The 14778-nt window shown below is 43.1% G+C and overlaps 2 protein-coding genes across 6 annotated transcripts; one reads left to right on the top strand and one right to left on the bottom strand.

Annotated features, from left to right (window-relative positions):
• Positions 1 to 410: 410 nt before the first annotated feature.
• Positions 411 to 9060, bottom strand: LOC147261211 (histone-binding protein N1/N2-like). Of its 4 annotated transcripts, none has more exons than XM_086204862.1 (16): positions 8956 to 9058; positions 5089 to 5310; positions 4837 to 4942; positions 3990 to 4070; positions 3805 to 3908; positions 3478 to 3723; positions 3394 to 3407; positions 3295 to 3351; positions 3126 to 3214; positions 2963 to 3036; positions 1809 to 1997; positions 1239 to 1411; positions 1077 to 1148; positions 891 to 980; positions 677 to 810; positions 411 to 560 (listed from the first exon to the last, which is right to left on the bottom strand). In XM_086204862.1, exons 3-16 carry the CDS (start codon positions 4935 to 4937, stop codon positions 554 to 556), a joined length of 1431 nt encoding a protein of 476 aa, XP_086060988.1. In that variant the 5' UTR covers positions 4938 to 4942; positions 5089 to 5310; positions 8956 to 9058; the 3' UTR covers positions 411 to 553. The 4 variants fall into 4 exon arrangements, with proteins under 4 accessions (XP_086060988.1, XP_086060986.1, XP_086060987.1 ...); XM_086204860.1 differs by having other exon boundaries at positions 3295 to 3407; positions 5089 to 5146; positions 5195 to 5310; positions 8956 to 9057; XM_086204861.1 differs by having other exon boundaries at positions 3295 to 3407; positions 4837 to 5015; positions 8956 to 9059.
• A 1941-nt stretch (positions 9061 to 11001) lies between these two features.
• prdx1 (peroxiredoxin 1) lies at positions 11002 to 14667 on the top strand. Of its 2 annotated transcripts, none has more exons than XM_086203148.1 (6): positions 11002 to 11100; positions 12348 to 12464; positions 12675 to 12828; positions 12921 to 13043; positions 13183 to 13313; positions 14218 to 14667. In XM_086203148.1, the coding sequence occupies exons 2-6, from the start codon at positions 12359 to 12361 to the stop codon at positions 14298 to 14300; spliced, it is 597 nt and encodes a 198-aa protein (XP_086059274.1). In that variant the 5' UTR covers positions 11002 to 11100; positions 12348 to 12358; the 3' UTR covers positions 14301 to 14667. The 2 variants fall into 2 exon arrangements, with proteins under 2 accessions (XP_086059274.1, XP_086059275.1); XM_086203149.1 differs by having other exon boundaries at positions 11055 to 11100; positions 12352 to 12464.
• Positions 14668 to 14778: the final 111 nt, after the last annotated feature.

Below are 14778 nucleotides of genomic sequence, written 5' to 3'. Positions count from 1 at the left end.
TGCTGCCCACGGCCAAGTCCTCGTCAAATTAACAGTGAGCAATTCTGGCCTCCTTCATTAACAGTGCAGAGCCTTCAAGTTGCAAGAAAACATTTTTGTTCAAGTGCACATTTTGTGGCAACAAGATATACCCCATTCCTTCAATTGTTATTTTGAGGCTAACTCACTTCCACAATAGGGAAATAAGTGGGAACAAGTTTAATCTGATGGAACAAGTTCCTTCTGTACCCCCCCCCCCCCCCCCCCCCCCGCTTGGTCTTACAGCACTGGAGGTTTGTTCTTCTGTTGGAGTCTGAGTCAACTAAACATATCAAACACAATCTTTATGAAAATTAAAAAGTAAGACCTAAAGCCATGCAAGAAGGAATCCTGCTGGCACTGACCCACTATAAGTCTCCTCAAGATTTATGAAACATACTCTTTATTGAATTCATGTGAACAGTTACAAACAGAAAAAGAAGACATATTTACAAGAGCAAACAAGTGCAGCAACATTAAGAACTTGGCATGTTGGTAGACCCCTCTGAGAAAAACAACATAGAAGGAAGCCACTTCACTGACTGAAAGAAAAGAGTTTCCGTTAGGGTGCTAACAGAGTTCAGATCAAAATATCTTCCCTCCTTGGTCTGATGGACAAGGGCAAGTTTTGGCCATGACAATATTAGCACTGCCTCACCTCTCCTCCTCCATGCTGTTCGTGTCCCCGTTGATTTTGTTAACACCGTTGCTGTGGACTCCGATAGTCTGAGCGACATTCTGCTTCAACTTCTTGACCATACCCTCCTTCCTGGGACTCTCCTCTGGCTTCCTCTGAAACACACGGTGACAGAGCCGACTCAGCATCTCACCACGAGGAAGTGTTTGGACCACAGGACGTGCAGCTGCCTCACCTTCTTTCTGACCAGGTGGGAGATATCAGACACTGGAGTGGTGGTAATGCATCCACCGGAGGAGCTTACCTTGGCTGATGCCCCATTAGGCTGTGATGGAGAACAGTATTACTAGCAAAGCCAGACATGATGCTCAGTAAAAAATGTCTTTTATACACTTCCTATGTGAGCATGTGTGCAGCCTACTGTTGGAATGGAGGAAGCGTCCCCATTCTCTCCAGTCGAGCCAGCAAACACAGAGGGAGTGGTACCTCCATCCTAACAGGGGCACTACATGATTACCTCATTATCAGATGTAAGGCGTTTGTTGTTTTTAAATCAAGCAATGACCCGAGTGAATCTACTCACCAGTAAATCCTTCATAGCTTCGATGTCGCTGCTCACCATTTTCAGACCCTCAGTAGCATCCTCCACCTTCTCCTGGATCTCTGGCAGCAGAGCCTTCAGCTCCTCCATCTCCTTCCTCTCGTCAAGCAGCTCCTCAGTGCCGGAAACCTGACTTGTCAGCCCCATCAGTGTCTCTGAGGGGGAGGGGAAAAAACAAAAAAGCCCAGTGTGGTGTGTCAAACAGAGCTCTTTTGGAAAACGACATCTCCATTCCTGGAAGTTCCTGTGACCATAATTTGTGGCCATATATTCCTTCTCATTGTGAAGGATTAGTTTTGATAGTGCGTGTGGTGTGGACCTCTTCATGTTTGTGATTCGTTATCTTGAGTAACTGCTCTCCCCTTAAAACGTCATGACTACATTACGATCATCTGGGTCACACTGGGTGCTTTGGTGGGTTGATTACCACCGTCATGACGCAGGTTAAACACAGTTGCAAGTTAGGATTTGTCAGCGCAGCTAACTTCACCCTGGATATGTTTAATTCGCTTTGTAGTAAAGCGGCAAGGGAAAATGAGGCAAGTCCCTCACCCAGTCTGCTTTTGATTACTGCAATGGAGCTGTTCAGCTCCTCAATGGCCTCCTTGTACTGGAGGTTCAGGCTGAAGGTGATGCCCAGCTGGTAGTGAGTCTCGGCCAGCAGTCTACTGTCTGCATCCAGGTGCTTCAGCTGCAGCTTTAGACAAGCCTGGAAATCCTCCAGGGCTTGTGTGTAGTTTCCTGAAGATAAAAAGGCATTTTGGGACACATTCAGATGCAACATACTGAACACGCCTCGAAATCCAATCACTTAATTCATCCCCAAGGGGCAAATAAAAAAAGGCACATCGAGTCGCCAATTACATGTCAACTCACACATGCGCCAATAAATTTAGTATTTGCTAAAAACTAAAATTGTGTCATTATAAAAAGGAACCAAATTTGGTGAAATAAACTCACTGGCCATCCTCTCCAGAGCCAGACAACTTCGATACCCTTCTCTCCTCTGTGCTGCATTGGGGCGGGGCTTCTACCAGCCGACGGCTCGTTAGCTTAGCTCAATGAATGGTTGGAGATGGGAAGTGTTGGCATACCTCAATCAAAAGTCACACACTTTAAAGTCTTTGTTAAATTAAGTTGAGCTTTTTTTTTTCTTTTTTTTTTTTTTTACACGAATTTCATGATGAGAAAATTTGATATTTCAATAAGTCGACACTTCAATCAACAAAACTGTTTAACAACTCCATGAGTGGCTGCTGCTACTGACAAGCAGCAGTGATCATCCTTGTACAAGAGGAGGCCGACTGCTTCAAGACAAACCCAAGATCCTGAACCTTGTGCTCTTCCCATCCAACACCATGAATTGTGCCAACTACTCCACTCCACAATGCAAGATTGAGGTGAGATGGGCATCTTTGAGGACAACTGGCAAATTTTCCAAAAACTACTGTGTATCATTCCATTCAGCAGTCTGACTGCCATGCGTGGCAAAATCCTGTGAAAACTCTGCGGGCCTCAGAAGTGTGATTAAAATGATCACTGATTACTTGATCATTGCTTGCTATGATCTTATTTGGGTTCGTGTCATCAGAACATGCGGTTTGCGTGTTGTAATATTGTGGTCCCATGGTCAACCTAGAGGGAGGCCTTCACTCCCACACACATTTGGAGACGCGACCGACAGTGGCATGGTTATATTTCTTTACCTGACTCAGCCGACACTTCACCCAGTTTTAGGTGAGCCTGAGCTGCCATCAGCTGATCCTCCTTAGCATCTTTCCTAATAAGGAGAAGAAAAAGAAAAAGAAAAGTTCATTTTCAGCTGTTCAGATCACAACAATCTGGATCACGTGCAGCAACTCCAATAACCTTTGGTAGATGACTTTAGCCACTTCCAACATCTCCCAGGCAAGCTGAAGGTTCCCCACCTCCTCCTCCTCCTCCTCCTCATCACCCACCTGAAAATACATACAACTTCAGACCTGATATCTTCTGACACCTCCAATGTTCTACCTTTTCAATCTGATTGGTCAAGTACCTTGTCAGCAGCAGCAGCAGCAGCATTGCAGTCATTAGCTCCTTCATCTTTCTCCTCTTCATCCCCCTCCATGTCTGCCTTATCGTCATCTTCCTCCTCATCACCTTCATCCTCTGAAACAAGACAAGAGGATTTAGATGATCCTGGTGACGTGTAATTATAGTCTAGCAGCTGAACACTCACCACCAGCCTCCTCTTCTGGTTTGTCTACCACTTTTTCCTCCTTATTCGAAGGTTCTTCCTCTACCACTTTATTGTTCCTGTCTTCATTTTCGTCCAATTTACTCTCCTTGACATCCTCTTCCTCTTCTCTGCCTTCCTCCCTTTTCTGTTCTCCATTGGCACTTAGCTCCCCTTCAACCTTCTCTTTGTTTTTGTTCTCCGCCATGGCGTCATACACCTGAACCCTCAGTTCATCCCTGGTCCTTTCTGTTAAAACATCAGACTGGTGGTCATGACAAGAATTGCTGCTTTAAAAATAAACACGAACAGTGACAAATGTTCACTTACCGTCAACATTTTCTGTGCTCTCGACATTGGAGTCTTTGGGTTTCTCATCGTCCTCTCCCTCTGGGACTCCCTCTAGGGCATTGCCGAGGACAGAGTTCTCCATCCTAATAACAGAACAACAGTCTTTTACAAGATTCTCAAACTAAATTGTGGCTATGACATGCGTATGAATAAGAGGAACGTACCGAGCCAAATCCAATAATGCTTTACCACACCAGAAGAATGCTTCACCACACTCATCTGCCGTGTCTCCAAATTTTTCAGCTCTGAAAATACAGCAAGGGTTATAAAAATGCAATTTTCAAATCAATGTATTAATCAGATCCTCCTTTGAAAGTCGATGCCGTCATCTGCATAACACTCAAATAAATACAGCAAAGGGTGGCACCATTTTTAAAGAAACATGTAGTTTCTTAATGAAATTGTGGCACTGCTTCCCATATTTAAAATGTTAATATGTCCCAATTAGCCTTAGATTCACAAATACAACACCTTCCAGTGCCACATCACCATTTCGTTTGATTGTGCAGTCCTAAAAGTGCGTGCCCCATTATTGTTGTTTCAGACAGGCTTGATGGAGTTATAACACAGTATACTACATCTGTTGTGCTCCAGCCATCCATCCATTTTCTACACCGCTTATCCGTTAAGGGTTGCAGGAGCCTGGAGCCCATGCCTGCTGACTTCAGCCGAGAAGCGGGGTTCACCCTAGACGGGTCCCCAGTACGTTGAAAGGCTTTGTTGTACTCCAACGTGCTTTTTCTTAATTAAATTTAAAAAAAAAAACTCCAACATAAATTAAAGTTTCCCTGCCTGCTTAAATAAAGTCTTTGATTAATTGTACTTGAGGTAAAAACAACCCCTGCCCCTAATTCTTTGTGCTACATATGGTGCAAGTGTATTTACTGTTTATTCTTCTTCTTTTTTTTTAGCACAGTAACAGTTTATCTCGGCTACATCCTTTAAAGTATCAGTTTATAAACACGTAATAGGAAATTAAGGTAGAATGATGTTACTCATGTGTGAACTCACAGCAAGCCACAGGCTTCCTGCAGAGCGCCCACCGCCTCAACCACCTTCCCCATAACCAGCTTCTTCTTGCCGTCGCCAATTAGCTTATTGGCCACTTCCATGTTCTCTGCATTGGAGGGGGAGAAACCACTGACATCACCGCCTCGCTTTCGTGGTCATAGTCACTGAACTAAATGAAGCTGGACACTTTCGATTAGTTTAGTTTAGTTTATCATAAAATACTGAATAACTGAACTTATAATAACAACATACCTGACGGACAACTTCTTTTCCTCTATTGATGAACTGCGAAGGTGTACGTCCTAGTCCTAGTCCTAGTCCTAGTCCTAGTCCTGGTCCTGGTCCTGGTCCTGGTCCTGGTCCTGGTCCTGGTCCTGGTCCTCGGGTAGCCTGCTCCCTGGTTTCCATTTGGCGCCAAACATTTCTAGTTTTTATCGACGCATTTCCGGGTTCATGAACCAGCGGTGGAGAATTCTTAAAGGTGAAGGCAACATAAATGAGCTCAAACTGAATAAATTAAAATACACGGGCTTCCATGAACGACTGTAAGGGACGACTGTGTGTTCGTGCTTTTGTGAGTGTGTGTGTGTGTGTGTTGGTATATGATGTTTTGTTTTTATTTTCGGACATATTCAAAATAAACAGTTCAAAGAATGATTAATTTTCCTTGCAAGTACTTGAGCCCCCCCCCCCCCCAAATTGTTTTAATACTCCTTTTGAAATATTTTTTGTCATTCCAGGGAACAGAGAAAAGCCAAGAAAGTGGCTGGTTGTTGCTAAAGATGGGGAGGTGACATAAAATAAAGATTGTTTTTACTGGATTAAATAAGAATAGTCAGTAAACTATTACTGAAAAAAATGGTACCCCAATTAGATTTCACCAAGGGCCAAATTCTGACCTGGGCATCAAGCCGAGGGCCACAGCACCTGTGGGGTACGCTGCAGCAGGGAGGGGGGCGCCACTGCACCCCCACTCCAGTGATAGTGCAGATACCAACGTTGAATCTGCTCTTATAGTTATAACATTATTATTAGTTGTGCCCTGGGATTCAGGAATACTGTTTGTGAGGGTCACACAAAGACAAATTGCACTCTGCAGCATTGCAATCAAGTCAAGGTCAAGTCAAGTGTGTCTGGAAACAAAAGTTGAGAACCAACCCATCCATCCATCCATCGTCATCTTCCACTTATTCCTTACTAGTAAGGGTCGCGGGGGGGGGGGGGGGCTGGAGCCTATCCCAGTGGCTATGGGCGAGAGGCGGGGTTCCCCCTGGACAGGTCACCAGTCCATCGCAGGGCCAACACATAGAGACAGACAACCATTCACACTCACAGTCACACCTACAGTCAATTTAGAGTATCAATCAGCCTCGTCCCCTCTTGATGTCTTTGGACTGTGGGAGGAAGCTGGAGTACCAGAGAGAACCCACACAGGAACAGGGAGAACATGGAGACTCACACAGAAAGATCCTGTGCTGGAGCCGGGACTAGAACCCGGAAACTTCTTGCTGTGAGGCCACAGTGCTGACCACTGCACCACCGTGCAGCCCATGAGAACCAACCATTTACTCTAAATAAATATTTGGTTATTACAGTCTGCTTGGAAAGTTGCCAGATTTACTTTTTTTTTTTCAAAAACAAATCCTTTTTGCTCACAAGTTGATGTGGGCCAGTCTGCGTCGAGGACGCCTATTGGGGAACCCTGCTCTATATCAAGGACTTTTAAACTTTTTTAAGTCGTATGTCTTTTTTTTGTGCGTCTGTGTAAGTCTGCTGTTACATCCTGCTGTGATAGAAGACTGAGCTCCTCCTGCTGTGTCATATCCTTGTTAAGACATGTCTGTACATGGTACCCAATCAGCCTCAAGCTGAGACAACCCCCCCCTGGACCAACATCATTAGAGGCACAGCTGTGAACCAAACCAACCAACCAAACATATACCTCACTATTATTTTCCTGAGCAGGATCAATATCCCCACAAATAAGTGACACATTTTAGGAGGGGTGTCCCAGACCTTTCCGGCCTCACCCGGAAAGCAACTTCATATGCTTAGATATGCCTGCTTCATGTAGACCAACCTTTTGCATGATCAACTGAATGTCTTGCATCACAGATAAGCTAAGTTTTGCAGCTCAGCATGTTGTGATCTCACAAAGTCGAAAAAGATGGTGGTCAGTTTTCAGTTTCAGTTTTCTGCTAAATTTGGATTACTTTGAATCAAGTGGGAAAACTTCTTACCTGAACTGTGACAGAATAATGTGATTTACTAAGTTCTCGTTGTCGTCCTCCGCTTTATCCGGTGGTTCTGGGTTGCGGGGGCGGCAGCCTCAGCAAGGAAGCCCAGACTGTCCTCTCCCCAGCCACTTCCACCAGCTCTTCCGGGGGAATCCCGAGGCGTTCCCAGGCCAGCCGAGAGATATAATCCCTCCAGCATGTCCTGGGTCGGCCTTGGGGCCTCCTACCGGTTGGGCATGCCTGGAAAACCTCCCGAGGGAGGCGTCCAGGAGGCATCCTCACCAGATGCCCGAACCACCTCAACTGGCTCCTCTCAACATGGAGGAGCAGCAGCTCTACTCTGAGCCCCTCCTGAATGACTGAGCTTCTCACCCTGTCTCTAAGGGAGAGCCCAGCCACCCTGCGGAGGAAACTCATTTCGGCCACTTGTGTTCGCGATCTCGTTCTTTCGGTCATTACCCAAAGCTCATGACCACAGGTGAGGGTTGGAACGTAGATTGACCTGTAAATTGAGAGCCTCGCCTTCTGGCTAAGCTCCCTCTTCACCACAACGGACTGGTTTAGCACCCGCATCACATGCCGCCCCAATCCGCCCCCCATCTCCCGCTCAATCCTACCCTCACTCGTGAACAAGACCCCAAGATCCTTAAACTCCTCCACCTTAGGCAGGACCTCCCCCCCGACCCGGAGTGGGCTAACCACCCTTTTCCGGCTGAGGACCATGGCCTCAGACTTGGAGGTGCTGATTCTCATCCCAGCCGCTTTGCATTCGGCTGCAAACTGTCCCAGCAAGAGCTGGAGGTCGTGGCCCGATGGCGCTAAGAGGACTACGTCATCTGCAAACAGCAGAGATGACATCCTCCCGCCACCAAACTCGACCCCCTCCACCACTCGGCTGCGCCTAGAAATTCTGTCCATAAAAGTTATGAACAGAACCGGTGATAAAGGGCAGCCTTGGCGGAGTCCAACCCTCACTGGGAACAAGTCCGACTTACTGCCGGCAACGTGGACCAGACTCTTGCTCCTCCGGTAGAATGACCGAATGGCCCTTTGTAAAGGGCCATCCACCCCATACTCCCGGAGTGCCCCCCACAGGGTGCTCCTGGGAACACGGTCATAAGCCTTCTCCAAGTCCACAAAACACATGTGGACTGGTTGGGCAAACTCCCATGCCCCCTCCAGCACCCTAGCGAGGGTGAAGAGCTGATCCACAGTTCCACGGCTGGGACAAAATCACACTGCTCCTCCTCAATCTGAGGTTCGACTATCGCCCTGACCCCCCTCTCCAGTACCCTGGCGTAGACCTTACCAGGGAGGCTGAGAAGTGTGATCCCCCGATAGTTGGAACACACCCTCTGGTCCCCTTTCTTAAAGGTCCGTCAATGTGAGGCAGAAACATCATAGGGTTATGAAGTTGCTTTCTTGGTCAACACTCATAGACATTTGATATTGAATATTGAGGTACTGAAGCAATTCAAAGTCTTGCTTTTTTAAAATACGTTTCCATGAAAATACTGTATATCCAATGGTAATAAATAAAGACAATCTTTTAGATAGTGACCAATTTAGTACAAAAACGGGAAATGAACAAAAGTGGGGAAAAGTGGTGAGATGATGAACCCCGCCTCTTGCCTGACGGCTGCTGGGATAGGCTCCAGCACCCCCCCCCCCCCCAAGACCCTCAACAGGATAAGTGGTAGAAAATGGATGGATGGAATAAAATAAAGCTGATTGATGAGTTCATCTTCATTCTTGAATTTAACAAGCATTATTCCATTTTTAAATGACAGGATTTTCGCTTCATAGTTGCCCCCCCCCCGCATGATTTGAGAAAAAAGAAAAGATATATTGTATAAATTAGAGCATTTTAATAGCACACAACCTGAAAACATAGTGCTTCTATCTCGCAGCGAGGGCTGAAAACAGGGCTGAGTATGATCATGAAAATGAACACGTGTCCTTCACACATCCATCTACTTTGGAATAATCCACAGTGGAGCAGATGCACTCATTAAGGGCATATTGTGATATAGGAGATGAACCTAGGGCTGTGTTTGATCACTGCTTCACCTCTAACAGGAGGTCATTGTGTGCTCCCCTCTTATCTCACCCTTGATGTGGTGCCTATGGCAACAAACCGCAAGGACATCATGTAGTGACAGTGGGAAGGGGAGGCTTGGTGGAGGGGCAGATTACAGCCTACTGTGCATGTTGCATAAAAACAGGACGTTTCATCAAATATCAGAGTGAAATTCAAATGCACACCTTTTTTGAACAATGGGCCTCATTCATGAAATGTTCTCACACATATTTGGTTTCATACAGTGTGAATATATTAACCCTCAATTTAGTTTAAAAGACCCTTAAGCAAAGTCAGCTTTGTAACTCCTTACTCCTGAAATCAGTTGTGCACTTGTAACACAAACTGGTGGAGCCTCATGTGTCTTTGCCAGCCTGAGTGATTGCCAGTTAAAGGAAGTACACAACAGATGTTTTGATTTGGTAGATAACAGCTGGATCAAAATCGTTGCCCTGGCAACTCTACATTTAATATGATTTTTTTTTCTGCTTTGTGGAAGAATTCCGATCATGCTTAAAAATATTACTTGAAATTGTAACATTTACATAGACAAATATAAAATTCACAGAAAAGGGAATGTTGTCAGATAAAAGCAACTTGTTTTTTCAGAGTAGGAGTAACTGCCATTGTCAAGTACAGTACTGAGGAGGAAATGAGAGTGAAAATGTATCGTGCGGCCAACAGGTTAACTACAAACTGTTGCAACAGTGCACACCCAAGTCTGCCTGAGAGTAACTGTGACAATAATGACATGCCAGGAAACAAAGAGGAAATGGGCCAGCAAATGTAGCCTTTTCAGAGGGTGTCTGTGACAGGAATGGCCAAAAATCTTCCCTTAGTGGTCAAATACTCAAACTAATTTTTTGGCTGCAGGCCAAAATTAAACACATATTGTGCTATTACAAGTCTTTTTTGTCTGTACAAAATTGTGTTTGATGCCTCTTAATTTTTTCACTTCCCTCTAGCAGCCCATCTGATGTCCTGCACAAGTGTCAAGATGTCAAAAAAATCATTATGAACATATTTAAGGAGCACTTTATTTCACAAAACACTCAAATTATTTACTGTGATTAAAGAAAGATTTTGCATTATTCGGTTTATTGTTGTTTTATTTTACCATTATTTTGTTATTTGTTTATTTATTTATCAAATGTGTTTGACCAAATCAAAGTTTATAGTGGGCCCTTGAAACCTATTTAGGGCAGCCCTGCTCCGGAATAAATTTTTTTTTTTCCCATGTAATGCAAATACATTTTTGTGAAATTTGTTTCAAAATATTATGTGAGTGCTGGTTTAACAATTGTGTCTATATGTTTTTTTTTTTTGATTTTGAGCTATAATTTTGCTCCTTTTCAAATCTCTTTCATAGCAATTCTATTGTATTTCTGTCATCACTCATTTCAAACACTTGTTTGCGGTTTGTTTCCATGAATATATGTTGTGCTGCCATCCATGCATAGGGTTACTCATCCGTGAAATTGTTAAAAAAAAAAAAATTAGGGACCAGCTAGTGGTCGAAACTAGTTTTTTTTGTTTGAGTTCCAAATTAATTGGCTCGGATGTGAGAGAGAAAATATCTTTTGCTTTCCCCTGCAGTTGGATGAATATCAACCTTCACATTTCAAAGAGGTCTTTAACGTGTCCATACTTTGTCAAAGTGGTCTAAAATTGATTCCTGGAGGGTTCAACGTCCGTGTGCTTCGTCATCATTACACTGTGATTTCACATGATTTCACATGAGCACAAATATTGCTAGAAAATTGATGGAAAAATGTGCAAAGTCACTCTGCGTAATCACTGGCGTAATTTGGTGAAGTGGGCTGTGTGATCACGTTCTGGATTATTATATCGCGAGATTTGTTCGTAGTATAAATTCGTCAGTCGACGAGACTTCCATCAATCGCTTCTCTCTGGCCGTTACGTTTGGGTGTTGTGAACAGTGTTAAGGTATGTTCTACTAAATAATACGAAAAGTAATGTTTTCACCATTTGTTTAGCCTATATTTACCTTCGAAATATTAAGTGATTTATAAACGCATTCGTCCATGAAGAGGCTGCAGCAGACTGTGTAGTTCAACAAGCGGCTTTTCATTCAATGCTAAAAACATATATCTTACAAGTAATTATATTAACCGGTAAGTTTAGGTAAAAACAACAGCTGCTCGTTGCGTTTTGGTGACTTAGAAGCTTTCACCAAGAGAAAGTGCAAGCGAAACTTAAACGTGGAAGCTCTCAAGTTTCGACAGGGAGGAAGTCTCTACTTCAGTTCACGTTAGCCAGACCAAAAGTGCAGTATTTAGGAAATATAGCAGATAAAAAGGAAATTGAAAACACTTGCAGATTTCGTCTGCGAGAAGTAACAGTGCATGTACATGTAAATGAATTTCAGTAATTCTATGAGCTGACAATTGACTGCACTTTGCTACTTAATAAAAAGGAGAGATAACACGAGATGTATAGTCGGATTTTATCCCAGCATAGTTGTATACCCAGTAAATTATACAAATCTATCTCTGTCTATACATACACACACACCACACACCCTCATGTTATACTACAAAGGCCATATTAAGATACATAAACGCAGAAATGTGAAATGCATAGCTTTATTTGCTTCAAAATAATATGCCTATAATTGATTAAGCCAGAAATTTGCATGTGTCCCAATTTATGTCCAGACTCAAAAAAAGTATAATGAAATGTTTGTCCAATGAAAAAACCCAAACCCCTTTATGAGATCTGTATTCACTTTTATTAAAATAATTTTCAATTGAATTAAAAAAAAAAACTTGTGTAATTGCACACCTTTTAAAGTTATTGGTAAATAGATCAATTATCATTAATATTATAATTTGTTTCAATAAATCAGTTACCAGCTATTTTGAATTTTAATCCTTTTGCAAAGATGTCAAACGTCAGAAATTAGAAGATTTGCCATTTTTTGATTCAAAAATTGATTCCAGTATATTTGCTTGTGGGACTTTTTATGGGCTCTCGAGTAATTTGTCGTTTTTCTCCATTATCAGACTATATTAGTTGCAGCCCCAAAATGCTCATTGGATGAAATGTTAACATATTTGTATAAGATATTTCCTTGTCTTGTCAACCTTTACGGTTCATCTATGACTTCATCCACACAAGGAGGGAAGAGTTTGTGCACATTACATGAATGGTTTCTTTCCTCTGTCATCCAGTCAGATTAAAGATGGCTTCCTGCAAAGCACAGATTGGAAAACTGGCCCCGGATTTCACGGCCAAGGCAGTGATGCCAGATGGACAGTTCAAGGACCTAAAGCTGTCAGGCTACAGAGGTATACTTCAATATCTCTCTCATTCAACACTGAATGGAGGGATTGCTTTGATGGTGCTCTGTTCTGGACTGCCGTAGCTGCTTTGTGATGCCACAATGTATTGAGTGGCCACCATTTACACAACTGAAGATATGAATAATAATTAGTCTTCAATTACAATAGCTGTGTGGTCACATGACAACCTCAATAGCTGTTTTGTCTTTGATTCAGGGAAGTATGTGGTCTTTTTCTTCTACCCACTGGACTTCACCTTTGTGTGTCCTACTGAGATCATTGCTTTCAGTGATGCAGTAGATGAATTCAGGAAGATTGGTTGTGAGGTCATCGCTGCCTCTGTTGACTCCCACTTCTCCCATTTTGCATGGTAATTCTAAGTTTTTTTGACAGGAAGCAACCACATTGATCGCACATATTTGCTTTTGCAAAATGGTCATATTTTGTTTTTTGCCTTCAAAGGACCAACACACCACGTAAGCAGGGTGGTCTGGGTACAATGAAGATTCCCCTGGTGTCTGACACACGCCGCACCATCTCCACAGATTATGGTGTCCTGAAGGAGGATGAGGGAATCGCCTACAGGTGCCTCCATTATTGTTAGAACAAATAAAGTCAGCACCAGCTGGAGGCAGAGAGAGAGATGAATTAACCACCCAAAGAATATTTCAGGCAGTAACTGGGAGAACATGGACGCAACTGTTACAACTGCTTTTTATTTCAGGGGTCTGTTCATCATTGACAACAACGGTGTCCTGAGACAGATCACCATCAATGACCTTCCGGTCGGGCGCTCTGTTGAGGAGACCCTGCGTTTGGTCCAAGCCTTTCAGTTCACTGACAAGCATGGAGAAGGTAACTTACTGCCATTAGGTTACTTTGTTCCCCCGAAACATTCATCGGGTAAACGCAACATACAGGATACCCAGGAAGCACATCAGTCAATTATGTTACCTCGCTAACATGGATGACCAAAGGTTCAGTTCCCTGTTCCCACCAGCTTGACTGGGCACCTGTACAGATACAAATGGCTGTCTGCAGTTAGGACGCCAGCTGAGAGTACGTGTCTTGGTTGCTGCTTGAGGGTTTTCTCTGGTTGTTTGGGGGTGGCTGTAGGGGAGATAGTGTGATCCTTCCACATGCTATGTCCTCCTAGAGAAACTCCTCTCCCTCAGTTGAAAAGATGCAGCTATCAACTCCACAGGTGACAGACGAAGCACATGGAGTCAGCAGAGGCGGTGGAGCAATGACGAGGACAGCTTGGAAGGGTGCATTTTCAGTGTGTAATTTGAGAGAGAAAATGTGGAAAGGGACAATTAATTAGAAAAATGTGTTAAAATCTTTTTTTTTTTGCATTGATCAGTATTGATTGTTATGATTCTATATCATTTCAGTCAAATTGTACATTGAAATATGCTTTTAAACCTGCATATTCTTTGAGAAATATATAAATCATTGTTATCTCACCACGTCACATGATGTGGTGAGATAACAATGATCGGACAGAATTTGTGCTATATAAATGGGCTACCAAGACTGGTACTCTTATCAGTGTTAAGAGTTTCTATAACAGGTATAAAAATGATTGGAGGACCGCAATAAATTGTGCTGGTAAAAAGCATAGCAGTTCACATAGCATAGCTGTGTGAATTCTCTGCTTGAAGCCCAAAGCTATCATAGTTATTTATTAATGTGTGCTGTATTGCCACATCTTCAGTGTTTCTTCTGACTAGGACTCATAAGAGCCTTATCTTTTCAGTTTGTCCAGCAGGCTGGAAACCAGGAAGTGACACCATCAAACCTGATGTCCAGAAGAGTAAGGACTTCTTCTCCAAGCAGTGATAAGACCAAAGCCAGAGTCTGCTGCCTGCTGTAGTTCTCATCAAGAGATTACGCATCTAGAGAGCGATATGTGCTGTCGGCCGCTGTGCCTGTGGCGTTTTCATTGTCATAATTCTGTGTGTACTAGTCCATAGAGTAAACAGTGCACCTTTTACCAAAGCTTATTATTGTTTTTTTTTATGCTGTTTTGCTGTCTGAGCTAAATATCTTTTTGTTCTTTGATGTCATGCCTTACTATCATTTAAAGAAGGACCATACAGAAGTTTAATGGAAGTAAAGCCACAAAAGCCTTCCCTCATTGTTTTTTTTTTGTTTTCAGTTTTTACAGTAAAATGTTCTATCATCAAAAATAAAAGCGTACAGTGTGTTTCACTTTCCTTAACAAAAAGTTTATCTCAGAGTGCAAATGGTATTTGTTTTTGTTTGTGTCTTTTTTGCATTGCTACGATCAGACAGGTCAGACATTTGAAAATAGTGG

Source organism: Aulostomus chinensis, chromosome 5 (genome assembly GCF_037954235.1).
Source record: "Aulostomus chinensis isolate RoL2024-O1b breed Wild chromosome 5, RoL_Achi_v1.0, whole genome shotgun sequence".
NCBI lineage: Eukaryota > Metazoa > Chordata > Actinopteri > Syngnathiformes > Aulostomidae > Aulostomus > Aulostomus chinensis.
The sequence above is the reverse complement of the archived record's forward strand: the minus strand, read 5'-3'. Positions and strand labels throughout refer to the sequence as shown.